Here is a 19100-nt window from a genome sequence, read left to right on the forward strand (position 1 = left end):
ATCCACGACCATGGCTAATTACACATGAAATTGTTTTCACAAATTACTGGCAAATTTAAAAATTCTCCTTTTTACAGTACTTCATTATTCTTTATCAGATTTTGGATGATTTTTTTGTATTTTGTTTGTTGAGTTTTACTTTATTTTCAGCCAGTACAGTTACTGTATACTTTAATTTTTCAGTCAGGTGTACCCCTTTATCCAGTTGGCTATATTATTGACATGAGCATTTTGTACTTGTGCAGCTTTAAATCAACTGAGAATTAGAAAAATAATTTTGATTTAATCTCCAATTAAACTACATGTACTTTTAGGCCTATGTCTGCACAAAATCATGTATGTCTTCATGATGAAGGCCTCCTCATACCTAGTTGCTTTCTACATGATGATGATTCACGTTTTATCATCAAAATAAAAGCCTGTACTAATGACCAATTTCCAGTCTTAATTTAGACTTAATTGGATATCAAGTTAATTTTGATCATCTGGTTTTGATGGACATGAACAGTACTCTTAAAGATAAATTCCAGTAGTTGCAGTAAACACTGATTTCATGAGAAAGTCTGTAAAACCAGGTTTAATTGTCAGTATATCATCGAGGATCTAGATCTGGTACAGTTACATAAACTGAACTTTGTGAAATCTTGAAATCTACGCTGAAAAATGTTCACACTGAAGATCACAAACACAGATAGGCACACGTGGGACAGTGTATTATTATTGCTGGAATAAAGACCCGACGGAAGTGACCGAATCCGCGCTTATTTTGCTTATTTCTCAGCAATTACACAATTTCTTCCAGAATCCTTTGGCACATATTTTTTATTCATACAAACAGACACTTGGGTGGTCATAATATTAGATTCTGTAAAAAGTCATTTTGAGATCGTTACCAAAACTGGAATTTACCTTTAATGTGCATTACATGCACATCCGGGTAGGTGTTTCATAAAGCTGAATAAGAGCGACTTTAAGAACGACTGGTGAGCCTTTCTTACGCTCTGTGAGTATCATTTACCACAAGAAAGTATCACCTGTCATTCTTAAGGTCGTTCTTAAACTTACGATCAGCTTTATGAAACAGCCCCCAGGGGTGAATAGTGACTACATGTAGATTCATGAATAGTGGACGAAAGATATTTCTTGCTGGTCAGGAGAAGAAAAGAACTTATTCAAACATACCTACATAATACATAGTGTATGCAACTTGTGAAGGTTACATAAATCTTGCTGGTCAGTTCTAGAAAAAAGAGAACTTTGTACAATGTGATATTCTTAATCAGTGCTTATTGACCTTTACCTGAGTGAGGCCCATTTTTAGCTTTCATAATCTTTTAAAGCCCACCGTTTTTTTCTGTTTGAGGTCCACCTTGCACAATTTTACTAAGAATAGAACTCATTAAATAGACTGAAATGAATTACATGTATTTGAACCACAATATTACATAATCAGAGAATTTGTCCCCAGCTTTATTTTTAAACTAAATCCTTTATATCAGAACATGATCACTTCACATTTAGGAGGATAATCTGAAATTATTGTTGCTTTTTTGTGCCAATTTAATGAGAAGCTTTCATAGATAGTTCTCTGATTTGCAATATATATATTTTTTTTCCTGACCTCGCAACCTCTAGTTGAGAAGGGGCACTGCTGAATGCCTCACAAAAGATCAACCACTGTTTTCACAGGTACATTGTATTCAAGAACTTTATTAACATTCAAAGCTATGAAGAATGTACATGATTTGTAGTTTGAAGCTCTCTCCATGTTGTATTCATATTGTTAAAAACTTTTTATATTTGGAGGTTTTGTTGGAAGCAATGAGAAAATTTAACAACTATTAAAACTATTCTTACTTATCTTAGACATAAATGTACTTGTACATATAAAGTTACCCTTCTGAATTTTGGAAATTCCTTACCCTTTGTAGTTTGTATACATACAAGAAACATGGATGGAATGTAAAGAGTAATAACATCAAGTTTCTTTTTTATTGTAAATTAATGTTCATCTGTCTGGCTACCTCAAGTAGAGAACAAAAGTAAATTGTTGACATTGTAATCACTATCAATCCATAAAACAGGTGGTTGTGATGTGTTTGGTTTAAGCAAACATTAATTATGTTCTTGCTAAATATACATGTACATTGATAAACCAGGATTCTTTCCTGGTTCAAGTGCATTTTACAAACTACAGTATATTCACTTTAGGAAGCAAGATCATGGATCCACCTGCCAAATCTGTTAAAAATGGACATACATGTAAACCATGAAATGGAAGGGGGAAGGGATCAGTTTGTATTGTTTACATTTCTTCAACTGTAAAGGTGACATGAACTTTTCCTTTGAAAGTCCATGGTTGATACGTGTACCTTCTTCGCCCCACTCCCACCCCTGTGACAGTTTCTCTTCATTTTAATCACTTTGTGCACGAAAGGTTCAGTAGGGCCATCTGCATCAGCCTGAGTTTTCAAATTAGCGCACTATTTCTGATCCGGCAAATTATCCCGATCTGAAGAATCTCGAGATTTTCGCAGGATTAATCTCGACTCAAGATTGCAATCCCAAGTCAACTTGGGATTACTTGCAAAATAGCGTGCTATCTTACAAATTATCCCGCTAATTCACAGGTGCAGACGCACTCAGGATTATTTTGTTCAAGGCGTCAGACCATAATGCATCGATGCCTCGCTCGAGCAGGAATCGCTCTTCTTGCGCTGGTGGACACAGGGTTTCTTGAATCTCGAGATTAATTGCGAAAAGGGCCAATCTGGCTAAAATCTCGAGATTGAGCAGACTTGAGCAGCCTTGTGGAGCACTGCCTATTTTGTTGTATTTAGAGAGGCCTTGTTCTGTGTTCTGGATCCTGCATTAAATTTAGCCATGGTCTGTAAACTCTTAAAATCATTGGTAGCCAAGGGTGCAATAAAATTAAGCTACAATTGCAAGAATTTACAAATAACACGGTTATTTCAGGAGAGAATTCATTGCAAGTTTTTTCATATTCCACCTTCAAAAGGCTTCAATGCTTATAAACTTGCTTTTATACACAAATGTTCATGCCATACATGTATCTAATTTATTATCCATGTACATGTAGCCTGATGTAGGCCTACATTTTATCTATAAAGTTTTTGTGAAATACCTGTAACTATCAATCTTCCATACATGTATATGATATTCACCTATTAAAGTTGAAGCAATTTTTACTCCAGGGTCCCATAACACAAAGGTTAGCGATTAATCGTACACTTGATTTTTACGATTGATTGTGTATTTTAGTCAGTGGAATCGATCATAGAAAAGTGTTTCTACGATCATTGCTAGGCTTTGTGTTACGGGCCCCAAATCATGCAAAATATGTATGCACCTCTTGTATTCTTCTTACAGATTTATGTGGTCCTAATGGATTTAATTTCTAAAAGCAAAGTTGCCTGTATAAGGTCAAATCAAATCAGATCAAATCAATCGCACACTCTTTAGTGTATTTGTTCTGCAGAATCCCCTTACAAACTGAACCTTCACGAATGGGAAAGTATAATCATGAAGATACATCGCCACGGTATAATCTTTATGCATGTACATGTACCAGTATTTGTACAACAATTCAAAATGCGTAAAGTGAAAAATGAATTTTCTATCATCTTCACGTAAATCCTCTCATTCCAGTTGATCAAGCACAACGGCTCCCCATCACCCATTGGAAACAGAGAGATAGCCTGCCGTCCCCTGAATGGATTGGAAAAGAATGGCGGCTTAAAGAGAAGACCTCTAAATCCCAACACTTGTATCTCGAGGAATAATGGTATAAATGGGCTGTCAAATGGAGACCATAAAATAATCCAGGCATTACCCAAGAATGAGGAGAAGGATACAAAGGAAAAGAAAGTAAAGGTATTATACAATCCTTTTTTTTGTAAGATTATGAAGGTACACTGTAATACAGAAATATAAATCAGAAGTCTTGTTACCACTTACTGTATGTTCATCTATTCATAAATAACATATTTTATATGGATACATGCTTTTATTACAATCAGTAAAGGGCAAGTCCACCCCAACAAAAGTTTGATTTGAATAAAAAGAGAAAAAATCCATCAAGCATAACACTGAAAATTTCATCAAAATAGGATGTAAAATAAGAAAGTTATGACATTATTAGTTCCGCTTTATTTCACAAAACAGTTATGCACATCTTGATTGGCATTTAAATGAGGAGACTGATGACATCATCCACTCACTATTTCTTTTGTTTTTTATTGTTTGAATTATACAATTTTTCATTTATTACAGATTATAATAAGGATCAACTTGTTTGAACCATGTAGTATATTAAACAATGCTAATTCCACATGTTCATGGAGGAGTTAATCATTGTTTCACTTGACAGTGAGGAGAAAATTAGAATATTTCATATAATAAAATACCAAAGAAATAGTGAGGGACATCATCGACTATCTCATTTGCTTGTGACTGAATTGTTCATATTACTGTTTTGTGAAAAATAAGTGAAACTTTAAAATGTAACTTTCTTATTTTACATCCTATTTTGATGAAATATTCAGTGTTATGCTGGTTTGATTTTTGTCTCACCTGCATAGCAGAGTGAGACTATAGGCGCCGCTTTTCCGACGGCGACGGCGGCGGCGGCGTCAACACCAAATCTTAACCTGAGGTTAAGTTTTTGAAATGACAGCATAACTTAGAAAGTATATGGACCTAGTTCATGAAACTTGGCCATAAGGTTAATCAAGTATTACCGAACATCCTGCCTGAGTTTCATGTCACATGACCAAGGTCAAAGGTCATTTAGGGTCAATGAACTTAGACCATGTTGGGGGAATCAACATCAAAATCTTAACCTAAGGTTAAGTTTTTGAAATGTCATCATAACTTAGAAAATATATGGACCTAGTTCATGAAACTTATATATAAGGTTAATCAAGTATCACTGAACATCCTGCATGAGTTTCACGTCACATGACCAAGGTCAAAGGTCATTTAGGGTCAATGAACTTTGGCCGAATTGGGGGTATCTGTTGAATTACCATCATAACTTTGAAAGTTTATGGATCTGATTCATGAAACTTGGACATAATAGTAATCAAGTATTACTGAACATCCTGTGCAAGTTTCAGGTCACATGATCAAGGTCAAAGGTCATTTAGGGTCAATGAACTTTGGCCAAATTGGGGTATTTGTTGAATTACAGCCATAAATTTGAAAGTGTGTTGGTCTAGTTCATAAAACTTGGACATAAGAGTAATTAAGTATCACTGAACATCCTGTGCGAGTTTCAGGTCACATGATCAAGGTCATGTAAGGTCAAAGAACTTTGGCCACGTTGGGGGTATTTGTTGAATTGCCATCATATCTCTATAAGTGTATTGGTCTAGTTCATAAAACGTGGAAATAAGAGTAACCAAGTATCACTGAACATCTTGTGCGAGTTATAGTAGTTTTCAAAATCAGCACTGCTGCTATATTGAATCGCGTGATGCAGGTGAGACGGCCAGAGGCATTCCACTTGTTCTCTATTTATTCAATTCAACATTTTTCTGGGGTGGACTTGACCTTTAAGTTATGATGATGGTGATGGTAAGGAGGAGAAGGTGGAGGAAAAAGAAGTAGTACTGTATCTTTAAAGGGAAGGAAGAAGAACAGGAAAAGAGTCTTTCTGCATAGATTTATTTCTACTCTGAATGACAGTGATAATGATAACATTGTACATGTACTCATAATTACACTATTTTATTCTTAAAGGGGGAGTGAACTGTGTTTGGTCTCTCATTGACTGTGTGTTATAAAAACATAGTCTTAAAATATGGTTACAGCCCGATAGACCGCGGGTCCGATAGTCCGCGGGTCCGATAGACCGCGGGTCCGATAGCCCGCGGTGTGTGTAAAATTATGGTCAGGATATAGTGAGATCCAATGCCATCAAGAGGTCAAAAGGCCAATGATACGAGTCCATTGGGGTTCTATAACGATGACCCAAAGGACAATCGCCCCCTGACATCTACTTCAAGGAAAATATTATCCCCATATTTTATCGTCAGGGACTGTTACCCCCCCCCCCCCCCCCCCGGAAATTTACCCTCTAGACGCCATACGGAGCCATCGACTTGACGACATGGCGAGATACTTTATCTTGCCATGCCGACTAAATAATGGCGCGATACGTTATCCTGCCAAGTCAGTCCACTTATAAAAAGTTATATGTCAACATGGCGAGATATTTTATCTTGCCAAGTCGACTTAAATAAGTTACATGTCAACATAGCGATATATCGGGATTCTCGCCGGGGCTTGTACACTTCATATCTCGCCATGTGGACATATCGACTTGACAAGATAGAATATATCGCTATGTCAAAATAATAAGCGTATTAATTACTTAGGCGGCGGAAGCGGGGGGGGGGGGGGGGGGGACCTTTCCTCCTAAATTTGAGGTGGGGGACGGTCCCCCCTAGATTTTTAGTTGAGAACCTTTTTTTTGCTTGTCAATTTGTTTTCTACGTCCCCCCTAAATTGAGGTGGACCCCCCTAAAATCTTTTTGTCCCCCTAATTTTGGTTTATAACCTTTTTTCTTGTCAAAATTTTTTCAAAATTGGTGGTCCTTCCTATAAATTTTGGTTGATTTGCTTGTCAATTTTTTTACCTGTGTCCATCCCAAAATTTCAGGTGGACCCCCCTAAATTTTTTTGCCTTCCGCCGCCAATGATTAATTAAGACATGGCAAGATAAAGTACCACGCCATGTCGTCACGTTAATGGCATTTTCAAGGCTCCATACTAGGGGTAATTATCTGGAGGGTAAATTTCCGGGGGGGGGGGGTATCAGTCCCCGCCGGTAAAAATATGGGGATAATATTTTCCTTGAAGTAGTTGTCAGGGGGTGATTGCCCTAATTGGGTTATTGTTATAGAACCCAGGCGCGGATCCAGGATTTCGTGGGGAGGGAGGGGGGGGCAAATTTGACCTGATTTTTGGCGCCCATATGTGTACTTTTCGAAAAATGGCGCCCACTCCCTCCCGGCCAGGCTAACTAAAGTGCCTTAAATGGATTTTGAATTATCTTATAATCACATTAAAAAAAAACCAAATACCACTTTTTCATGTGTTCTTGAAAAAAAAATCCATGAATATATAATGTAATATCAATGGGAGCGCAAAGCACGAGCGATTTTTTTTTTTTTTATGGGGGGGGTTCAATTTGGTTTAACTTCTTACCAGAGTAGGCCCTACTGGAATATTCTGTGAACGGGAGCTGTAGTTTCTGTACTGTTGTGTTAGAATACCCTTCAATAATATTAATGATAACCTCTTGGGAATAATGCAATCTCGAAGCAATCGACTAATTCTCCTCATCAGTGGCGTATTTATTCAGCATGGGTGCGCGGGGGGGGGGGATGGGTGGCGAGGGCACCAAGTTAAAAAAATAAATGAAATTGGGGGGGGTAGACGTCAAAGAAAATCTGATATTTCATTCTTAGAAACAAATTGAGGTATCTCACAAGGCCTAAATAAATAATGAGAACGCGAAGCGCGATCTGATTTTTTTTTTATAGATTTATCATGTATTACATCCTGAAAGCCTAAGTCAGGGGCGGACCCAGCTTCCGCCATTAGGGGGAGGGGCCATTTTTTCACCCATATTTTCCCCGATCGGCCGCTCAAAGTTGATTTTTTTTTGTTTCTTTGAAGGGGTTGTCCCAGTGCCGCAATGAGCCAACAATTTCGAGGGGGCTCGATATGGTGTATCGCATAAAATTAATAAGAAGTTGCCAGTGAGTGAAGCGAGCAAGCAAATGTGCTGACATTTTTATTACAAAAATACAAGGTTGTGATAGATTTTGACATAATATTTGGAAAATAATATTATATTTCATCCTTATCCCTTTCCTTTTCTCTCTATTTTTTCTTAGTCTTGATTCTCTCTTCTTTTTTTTTTTTTGGGGGGGGGGCAAAACACCCATGTCCTAACAGTCATTTCCTAGCTTTACTTTATAAGCAACATAAATGTGTAATAATCTCTTAAGCCCTATATGTAATCTAAAAATGAAATTTCATGTATTTTGTCCTGAAAATTGAACATTTTGGGCAATGTTTGTGAACCTGAACAGCGTATATAACTAGATAATTACCACGAGCGCGAAGCCGAGCAGAAATGTTAAATATTCGTTCTGGCCTGGTCGAAAAGGGACATGTTAAGGATGTTTTGCAGTTAGCCATTAAGACGATACATATTTCAACGATTAAATAATGCGAGCGCGAAGCGCGAGCTGAACATTTTTGATATTCCAACCTAAAAAGATGAGATTTCAAATCCCCCAATGGGACATTCGATTCATGTTTGTCAATCATAAAAAAGGATGGGTAATTTTTGGTATCTTCCTATAATAATAATGCGAGCGCAAAGTGCGAGCAAAATTTTTTTGATATTCTGATTCGAAACTGGATAATTTTAGCACGTTTTGAATAAGATCAAGCTTTGTATCCTAAAAACATGCGTGTGCGTGTTTTAGAGTTAGACAGAATCCTGGCAATCTGAATACATTTCATTTTTCATCATAAAAATCAATAATGCGAGCGCAGAGCCCGAGCTGAAAATAATATTTGAAATTCCGATATGAAAAGGGTCAATTTAAGCACTGTTTACAGCACTATGTATATAGGGAAATTTGATAGCACTATATAAATAATGCGAGCGCGAAGCGCGAGCTGATATTTTATTATTTATTTGACCTAGGATCGAGACATTTTAGGCCTAAGGACATGTTGTCATCATATAAGAATGATGACTATCTTCTCTTTGTTTTCCTAAAAAAATTATTTCTGAAAAAGGGACAATTTAGTTATAATGAATTTATACAAATTTTATTTCATATTTATTAATCTGTTAAGCCTAATGAGTGTGTGAAATTTGTTGACAGTGCATGAGGCCTGAAAACTGGATATTTTAAGTATTTTTGTAATCATGAATAGGATTCATTGGTTGATATATTTTTAGCAAATAATGCGAGCGCAAATCGCGATCCGGATTTTTCTTTTAATGGGGGGATTTAAGTAGTTTGTTATAAAATTAATATGTAGGTATACATAACTCACCAATCAAAACGCGAGCGCACAGCGCTAGCTCATAGGCCTTTATTATTTTTTTTTATAATCGAGACACCTGAAAAGGTATATTTAGAGAATCTTATATGAAATATAAAAAGACAATACATAGGCCTACTTGGCATATAGTGCGAGCGCACAAAATGTTGCAAATGTTGATTCAAACCATAAAACGGACATTTTCCAGAGCACTTAAAACATAAATTGGTAAATAAAACAAAATAATGAAAGATCGAGGTCCGAGCTGAATTATGTTTTGTATATTGATATCAAAACTTGATATTTTAAACTACATATCAGCCTATTGAGCTGTATTTATATACTGACTTAAGAAGGACTAAGGTATAATTCCTATTCTAATTGCTTGTCCTTTTCTCTTCCTTTTTTCTGTTTCTTGCCCCTTTTTGCGCCACCATCGGGGGGGGGGGCAAAATCTTTGCCCCCTGGATCGACCTATGTATGTTGACTTGAAAAACACTAACACTTACATGTGGGATTGAAGCAGAGGATGCATACCTCATTAATCAAATATTGCGAGCGCGTAGCGCGAGCTGAATTTGACAATAACCCTTTTTTGTGACCCTGAACAGGGTATCTATCTCGCTAAACAGACTTAAAACTCGAAAACCTTTTTTTTTTCTGTTATCGTAAAAACGGGATATTTTAATTCAGCCGCATTAATTGAAGTTTTTTGGCAAGACATATATTTTACTATAAACAGGCAATGTTGCGTCCCCGGTCGAAAATGAATTTGCATGAAGCCCTCTAAGTTCAAGGTCAATTTGGCGCCCTCGGTTGAACATAAACTTGGCGCCCCCATCATGTGAAATATAACTTTGCCCTCCCTCCCCTCTCTGAAACATGTATTTGTCGCATTATGGTCAAAATTCAAATTAGCGCTCCCCTAGTTCGAACATCAATTTGGTGCCCCGCTAGATCGAACATCAATTCGGCGCCCCATAGTTCGAACGTCATTTTGGCGCCATCAAATCGACGTCCAGGTCAACATCTCCCTCTTCCGTTTCCCATCTCCTTTTCTTTCTTTCTTTTATCCTCATTCCCCTTCCTTCCTTTCTCTTTCTTTCTCTCTTTCTTTCCCCCTCTTCTTTTCCCCCCTTTCTTCGATCTCTTTCCCCCATCTTTTCTTTCCCCCTTTTCTTCTCTTTTTGCTGTCTTCTCTTTCCCTCTTTTCTCGTTTTTCCTCTCTTCCCACTTACTCTCGCTCTTTTTTCTTCTTCTTTTCCCCCTTTTCCTTACTCCGTTCTTTTCTTTTCCCTCTTCCACTTTTTTTCTCTTTTCCCTTTTACTTCTCCCTTTTTCTTTTTCTTTCCTTCTCCCTTTTTTCTCTTTTAATATGTTTTCTTCTCTCTCTCCCCTTCCTCCCTCTCTCTCTTTCTTCTCTCCTTCCCCTCTTCCTCTCTCTCTCTTTTTTCTTATCTTTCTTCCCATCTTCCTCTCTATTTAAATATTCTTCTCTTCGTTCCTCTTTTTTTTCTTCTTTTTCCTCCTTTTCTTTTCTTCTCTTCCTTTTCCCTACTCTTTTTCCCTCTTCTTTCCCCTTTTCTTCTCCTTTTTTTCTTTGTCTTTCCTTTCCCCTTTTTCTTCTCTTCCTTTCTCCTTCTTACTCTATTTTCTATTCTCTTCTTTTCCCATCTTCCTCTTTCTTTTTTTATTCTCTCCCTTTTCCCCTCTCCCCCCCTCTTTTTTTTTTGAGCTGGGGGTGGGGGGGGGGGGGGGGTGAGGCAGTTCCCCCTCGGCCCTCCATGGATCCGCACCTGATAGAACCCCATGGCCTCGTATCATTTGACCTTTGGACCTCTCGATGACATTTGATATATCTGATCATAATTTTACACACACTGCGGACTATCGGACCCGCGGTCTATCGGACCCGCGGACTATCGGACCCGCGGTCTATCGGACCCGCGGTCTATCGGACCCGCGGTCTAACGGACCCGCGGTCTATCGGACCCGCGGTCTATCGGGATGTCCCCTAAAATATACGTTTTCAGATATCTACTAGTACTACAGAGAAGAAATTGACCTATAATTGTATTTGTATAGAGAAACAACTAAAATGTTTTAAGAGGAAAAGTAATTGTTTTGCTACTTGGTAATATAATTATTGCGGTTTAAATGTGTTGAGTAGTTAATTAGCATGTTATCTTTAAAGTGGGTCTATATTACTACATGTGTAGACTACACTAGCATTATGGGTCAGGAAACTGGCCAGGTATGAGTAGTTGAGGACTCGAGATGGCGCTATTGGTTCGTATCTGCTTTAAAATGACAAAAAAGTAGATGTGTAAAAGACACAGAACAACAGATAAGAATGATTGAATAAGCCAGTTCACGGTTAGCTCATGATCAACTTTTCTCAATTTACCTTTGTGATTTTTCATTAGGATAAGCACTATCATTTTCAAATGTAGATGTTGCATAAGCTTTACTGGTAGAGTATTCAAATTCTAAGAACAAAAGGCATTGTATAGACCAGGTGACTAGAATAGTACATCAGGGATAAAGTTTGGAAATCTGTTTTATTGTCTGCCTTTGGCACATTTGACTATTGTTTATGCTACTGTCAAATATACCAGTGATTATGAAGGCTCTATTTATTACTCTTCAGCTTGGATGTGATAAATATTTTGAAAGGAATACATGAATAATCATCAAATCACAAATGCCTATGTCAGTGAATTTGAAAGCCACCTTCATGGTTGTCTCCAATGACCTTTTTTCTGCTCGTGCGCAGTTTACAACCGTGAACAGGCTTATTCCATTGGATTGCTGTATTAACTTGCAGCTTTGATTTCGTTAAAAAATGCTGGTAGATTTCACTTCAGTGTAGAGTGAATACATGAAAATTTAATACTGTAAACCTGAAATATGAGATATGGCAGACTGCATGCAGGATATTTTCTACAAGTTATGTACCAGTACTTTTATTTATCTAAAGGCCAAACATAATTTCATGTAAAACCATATCTCACAAAGACCACAGTTTATATGCAAAGAGGAGCTATTCTTGCTTGTACATATCCAAAAATTAAGTATGCATGTACCTGTCAAAAATGCTTTCTATGTACATACATGTACAGATCAATTGGTAGCCTATTAAGAATCAAATTCTTATAATTAGGTTTCTTGGTATTCATTGCGGGGTATTTCCTTTCAGGTTAATTTCTCCTTATAATTTCTTAATTTTTCTTCTAATTTCAGGTTGTAGGATATCTGAATCTACTGGCAAACTTCATCGATAATTTTACCCATGGCATAGCTGTGGCTGGGAGCTTTCTCGTTAGCAAAAAGGTGAGACACAGTATTATGTTTGCATGCATGCATCCACATGGATTGAATTGAATGAACTGTATTTTTGTTTTTAATATATCATTCAGAAGTTTCTCAGTGATGTTTTACCCATTCGCTATGCAGTTCTGATAATTGGAAAATTATGTAAAGTATGCCTTGGCTTGCTCTACCGTGAATGCCCTTCTCTCTGCGGCTATTGAAGTAGAACATTGCATAGAATTGCTCATATCAAGCTGTTTCTACTTATTTGTACTGTACATTACTCAGCATGAACCATGGTTTATTATATATTCTAGGTTACTGATAAAAACAGGAACAGTTCCACAGATGGGGTAGGGCTTATTTCGAAGCAGTGCCTTTGACAAGCTACATGTCTCGCTACCAATTCCCTGGTAATTTGATATCGTGTACCTGACACTGTGATGATATTGTGCAGTGTGTATTAACCGAGGCAGCAGGAAAGCATTGTCCTAAATAGTTTGTTCGGAGGTCAAAATACATCCCAGACATAGTTTATTTGCTTTGCCTTTGACTTGTCCACTTCCTCCCTCATTTTACAGGATTTACAATAAAAATTACTCCTATTGTTTCATATATAGTCACATTTTCTTCTATTTCCCTCCCTCCCATTCACTCTGATACCCCCACGCCTCTCTCTCTCCTTCCTATTTTCTGTATTCTGTCACCAGGGGCGTATCCAGGATTTTCCAAACGGGGGGGGGGGGGGCACATTTTCCCGATGAAAATTTGAAAAGAAAAAAAAAGAACAAAAAGGGTTTTTACCTAAAATTTAAGGTCATTTCGCCCGCGGAAAATTTGAGCCAAAAATATTTTTCTTACTTTAAAAAAGGGGGGGGGGCACACTTCAGTAAAATCTGTATTCTTACGTTACAAATTTTGATTGTGGCTCTCAAAAGGGGGGGAACGGGCCGGCTGTGCCCCCCCCCTGGATCCGCCACTGTCTGTCACTCTCTTTTGTTTTGCTTGCTCTCCAATTGCCTCCCCCCCTTCACTCAATTCCTATATACATGTATGCACACCCTCTATCCTCATCAACCCCCTCTTTTTTCTTCTCCTTTCTTTGGCACTCTCTCTCATCCTTCCCTTCAGACACTTCATGCCTTCATGATCCTGTCTCCTGCACCCCCTCCCCCTCCTCGCTCTCTCTTGCTCTGCATCTTCCATTTTCCGTACCACTCTTCACTTCTATGTATTTATGTACTTCCTGTCTGTCTATATTTATTCACTCATTCTTAATTTTTTTTCTTTGATATATTCTCTGTACTGCTGCAGGTCGGGATGCTCACAACGGCAGCCATTTTGTTACATGAAGTACCCCATGAGGTAAAAATAAATAATCTTTAAGTATTTTCCAAGATAAGGAAGCTTATGTCTACCTCATTCTTTTACAACCAGTGTCATTTAGCTTTGTCATAGATGAAAAGAAATGATTTAGAAGTATTTTAATTGATTAATGAACTGACCCATCGATTTCCGATTTCCATATCCACGTTTTAGAAATATTGTTCCATCTAAACTGTGATATTTTTTAAACTTGATTCAGGTATAAGGTGTATTAAGAATAAGAGGTATTGTTTTAGTGACTGATGTGATATTTTTATTTAATTGTCATTCCAGTTTGTACAGTTGCTCACAAAATCTCATGATGATCCTGTATGCATTATATCTTCCGACAGGTTGGTGACTTTGCTATCCTACTCCGGTCCGGGTTCTCAAGAGTGCAGGCAACTAAATCCCAGATCTCGACAGCTGTAGGAGGGCTTCTTGGTGCAGTACTCACCCTCCTCTCTGAATCGGCACAAGAAACGGGTAAGTACAATATACCGACTAGTAACCCATAGGCAACGTTCTCGCCAGGTTCACTCTGACGCTTGGTGGCGCGAAGCCACGCAATACGCGCAGCGGCCTCGGTGCGTGCGAAGCACGCTCGGGGGGAGGGTTCAGGAGGGGGGTGTCCCCCCTCTCCTTAGCAAAGCGCGGTAGCTATCGAAAATATCAATATCGACGAGCTTAGATTGCTGCTAAATGCACCACATTTTAAGTCTATTTAATGCTTCTCCGGCCACACAGCCGTAACGGTTGCGCGAATTGCGATTGAAGCAGAAAGGCAATTACTGATAACTTAAAAATTGAAGTCAATCTCATTTTATACTTACAGTTTATAGACTATTTACATCGATAAATTAACTCCATACTTTCCAATGTTCAGATCGATATCGCTACATCCTTAGAAAGTGCGATTAATTTTGTGAATGCGTGTTGTTTCTTATGTCAATGACCGACTGCATCTACGGACCGCATGTGTAGCCCTTTGAGCTTGCATCTACGGACTGCATGCGTAGCCCTTTGAGCTTGCGCTGCGTCAGCACGCCCTTACTAAATCCAAAGATTGTTCCGACTTTATACCTCGGTCACATTTGTTCTACGGCGGCCGTACGGCGAGTCGAAAACAGCCGTTTTAACATTTTTTTGTACCAGCTGAATATAGGTGGTTACCGTGGTTTGAATAAAAATGAATAAAACGGCTGTTTTCGACTCGCCGTAGAGCAAATGTGACGGAGGTATTATTTGGAAGCCTCGGAAGTTTTCTTCCGAGGCTTCCAAATAATGGGCATCGGTATTCATGAGACGGGGTCCCCAACTTATATAATTTGCATGGTTTTTTGTTTGGTTTATTCGATACTCACTGAAACTATAACTCTCATAAGACTTCTGTTGATGATGTTTATACTAATAATTTCCAATCGAGATTCTTTTATCACTGTCAATTATTGCTGTGTTCCTTTGTATTGTTCGTTACTCACCTATAAAATAATGAATGTGCTGTGCTCATCACGAGCGTGAGAAATATTTTTAGTCATTCATTATACTGTAATATTACGAATTTGTTTTTCTTAACTGCGATTTAAAATGTTTTGAAAGTATAGGTTAATTGACAGGAAATAAGATTTCTATTTTTACATAATACATTATGTAGGCCTACAAATACAGCGTGTGTGAAAGAGAGGAAGAGGGGTGGGTTGTATGATGGTCGAAGGGAGAGAGCGATAGGGGAGGGGTCGTGGCGTGGACAATAACAAGGGGATGTTGAGATCGTGTGTGTGGGATTGGTGAAGAAGTCAATATTCAAAGCGAATACATTTTTATAGACGTGTCTATACTTCTACCGATGATGACGGCCGAATAATCTTTCTTACATGTATATTTTGGTGAATTAAAAAAATATTTTCTTGCACCATGAGTGGGATGATCGAGGTACGTGATTCAATAAATTGCATCACAATATCACTATAGGTGTAGTTTGAAAATCACGAACAGTTTATTAAAAATGAATAAAAGAGAAAGATCCTCTTAATTTTATAGCCCCCATCCAGCGTCAACACCATGAAGAGTTTTTGAGGTCACGAAATCAGCTGATTCGCACTCAAACAACAGGTTAACAGGTCACACACGTGGGACACATTCCAAGGGCGGGAATTCGGGGAAACCCGTTTTCAAGCACAATGATTGGCTCAACCCAGAAAGTGAATACTAATTAGATCACGTGCCATCGGCTTTGGGGCGTCTCGTTCACATTCCAACTCATTTCATAAATATCATCCACTCGCAGTATAATTAGGCTAACGACGTTGCCAAGATATAACTCATATATTAAAAGCACAATTCCGATATAAAACAATAAAGACATAAGTGAACTTAAAAAATTCATCCAACGATATTCAAATTATACTAGCAACTCATTGTGGACGTGAAAAAACGATATACATATCCGATATCCTCTAAAACGTTCACACATATCAACTTCAATAATCATTGAAACGAATATCTGTGAATGAATTGCCAATTCCACTTTGTTGAATGTGTACTTCTATCGAAATCTATTGAATCACGTACCTCTCCCGACCCAAGGTGGATTTTCCAATCGCCATAAAGATTATGCAGCCACAATCACAGTAGACACATCCATAAATGAATATTAATTTCATTCGCTACGAACTTAATCCCCTCCCCACAAAGTCACAAACATCCCATCATTTTCATCTACATTGCCCACGGCCACCCCCCATTCTCTTTTTTCCTTTACACAAATTAATTTCAAATGATATTTTGTTTTAAATCGTAGTTAAGCAATTGTACAACAAATTCATAAAGCATTCACTGTGATGACTAAAAACATTTCTCAGGCCCGCGACAGGTGCGCTCATTATTTAATTGGCAGGCAAAGAGTAATAAAGAACAATACAAATGAAAATACACTGTACGTATAACTCACATTAAAAAAATGAGTCGTAATGATAAAAAATGTGAATAATATTAATAAAGATTATTAATTATGAAAATTATAACAGATTCAATGAATATATGAAAAAAATCAAATTAAATTAGTTTTGGATCCCATCTAATTTTGGAAGACTATCGGATCCCCGGATCAAGGATTTTGATGCCATGTGCGATTTGTATTATGAATGTGACCGTTGCGAGCGCGAATGCAGTGGCACAGAACTTGGTAGACACGCCGTCGCGAAATTAATCAACAGTTTCAAAAGATCGACGTAGAGATCAAGACTTTGGAAATAATGGAGTAAAATCGGAATTTAAATGTGAATAAATCATTTTGATGTAAGTAAATGAGTTGGACATTATATCAATCCATTCCATTGGCTTTGTCATTATTAACGTGATCTTTGAATAGTTTTTCTCAATTCGCTCTACGGCAGTGTCATCAGAAATGCATTCAATGAATTCATGTAGATGTAGCTATAAAGGCTGGGGCCTGGGACGAGATGAAACTATATTTCGATCGAATTTTGATAGTAATTTTGACACACTTTATTTTTGACATAATAAGTGACAATATCAAATGAAATTCGTAATAATCTAAATTACATTGCCCAAGCCATGCAGTAACCCACGATACCCCTCTCCCCTCACTTGTTTTTGAGCGTATTTACTACCATTTTAAAGACGTAAATGATCTGAGCAATGCGATACGCAAATGCGAGGTAAACATCTTCGCGCTTCCCACTAAAGAGATTGGGCCTCGAGTCGAGGTCGTATCGTATATATAGCGCACTAGTAGTAGTGAGTGAGTCAAAGAAATCCCGGGAAAAAATCGAAATAATCGACAAGTTTATTTTAGGATCTGAAAAGCAGATTATTTTTTTTATATATTATTCAGTTTATGTGTAGATCTAGGCCTGTTTTACAGTTGTCGGCCACGGTTGTCGGGGAAGTTCAGGGTTGGCGGATTTGCCCTGAAAATTTTCAGGCTTGGCGGCGCCCGCCAACCGTGACGCGTGGTAGCGAGAACGTTGCCCATAGGGGTTACTCAGATTTATTAGTTCAAAATAAAGATCTTTTCTCAAATTGGCAACCATCTGGCAACAAATTGGCAATGATTGTGAAATACACCTCAGAATCATCACAAAAACCTGCTATGTACTATTCACTCATAGGGGGTATACATCTTTCATAAGGTCAAAAGAAAGATCTACTTCTACTACTTCAATTGGCAACATTACGGCAACCCATGGTGAAATAGACCCTCCTCTCAGAATTGGCCCAATAAACAGGTTTGTGCTATTAACACAGAGAGCATACACAGCTTTCATAATATCAAAATGAATCTGCTCTGCTCTTCAAATTGGCAACATTCTGGTAGTAAACTGGCAATCTAGGTATTAACTCACTGATCTGAATATTATCTGGATTGGCGGTGAAGCGTCACGGACTGAAGCCATCGCCGCCATCTTAGGACCATCAACACAGCGAACAAAGCCGTTTTGTTTTGCACGTAGTAGACGGGATTGTAATATGCCTTTCCCGTATTTTAGCCTCGCAGAAAATGAAAACTGATATAATTTGGACAAGGCTAATACATCTTCTTACACATATTCTTTTTATTGCTCAAATAGTTTTGATTTTTAAAGCCTATATGAAGATATTTTCCTATCTTATTTCTGAGAATTTTCGCTCCCTTCTTTCATTTTCCCTGCTCTTTACTTTGATATTTTTAATTTTCCCCCTCTTCACTTTGCTCCTTTTTTTTTTTTACCTTTGAGCAATTGTGTGAGGGTATGTGTCTCACTGAATAGACTTATTACCTTTAATCCCTCTCAAAAGTAACACTGTAAGGTATTGAACATTCTCCTTTTTGTAAAGTTAGTGAGTTATATAATATTTTAAAGCGGCAAGAATCACTCAATTCAGTAAGGCTATTGAACTGAAAACTCATCCCTGGTGACTTTTGTGGGATTTGCCATGCCTGGAGGCATGTGGAGTATACCCTAAGTGAAACATTATTATCCATTGCGCTCACACAAAAGGTAACATACTGTATGAGACTATATCTGTTCCAAAAAGCACTGATTTTTCAATTTTTCTTCTATCCTTATCACGATTTATGAATAAATAGTACACACATATGAAATCAAGAGTGTTATTACAAGTTTATATCGCAAAATTAAGTTGAAAAACCTCCAAATTTTTTTAGTATTAGTCAAAATAGAAAGGAAGCCCATGCCTTCTAGTGCAAAGTAGACGTCTTTTGACGGCCCCTCCGCATCGGGGATTTCATTTTTGAACAGCCAATCAGCGTGCGACCGCCCATCCAGATAATATTCAGATCAGTGGGTAAACTACACCCT

At 37.8% G+C, this 19100-nt stretch overlaps 1 protein-coding gene across 2 annotated transcripts in view; it reads left to right on the forward strand.

The window, feature by feature from the left end:
* LOC129273662 (zinc transporter ZIP13-like) overlaps positions 1-19100 on the forward strand; it is a 37676-nt gene that overhangs the window by 7101 nt on the left and 11475 nt on the right. For both annotated transcript variants that reach the window (XR_010295362.1, XM_064107970.1), the window contains exons 4-7: positions 3670-3894; positions 12343-12432; positions 13726-13776; positions 14130-14262. Coding sequence is in view for 1 of the 2 variants with exons in the window: in XM_064107970.1 (XP_063964040.1) it covers positions 3670-3894; positions 12343-12432; positions 13726-13776; positions 14130-14262 (499 nt within the window). In the remaining variant the exon portion in view is untranslated. The remainder of the gene's footprint in view (positions 1-3669; positions 3895-12342; positions 12433-13725; positions 13777-14129; positions 14263-19100) is intronic.

Source organism: Lytechinus pictus, chromosome 12 (genome assembly GCF_037042905.1).
Source record: "Lytechinus pictus isolate F3 Inbred chromosome 12, Lp3.0, whole genome shotgun sequence".
Taxonomy (NCBI): Eukaryota; Metazoa; Echinodermata; class Echinoidea; order Temnopleuroida; family Toxopneustidae; genus Lytechinus; species Lytechinus pictus.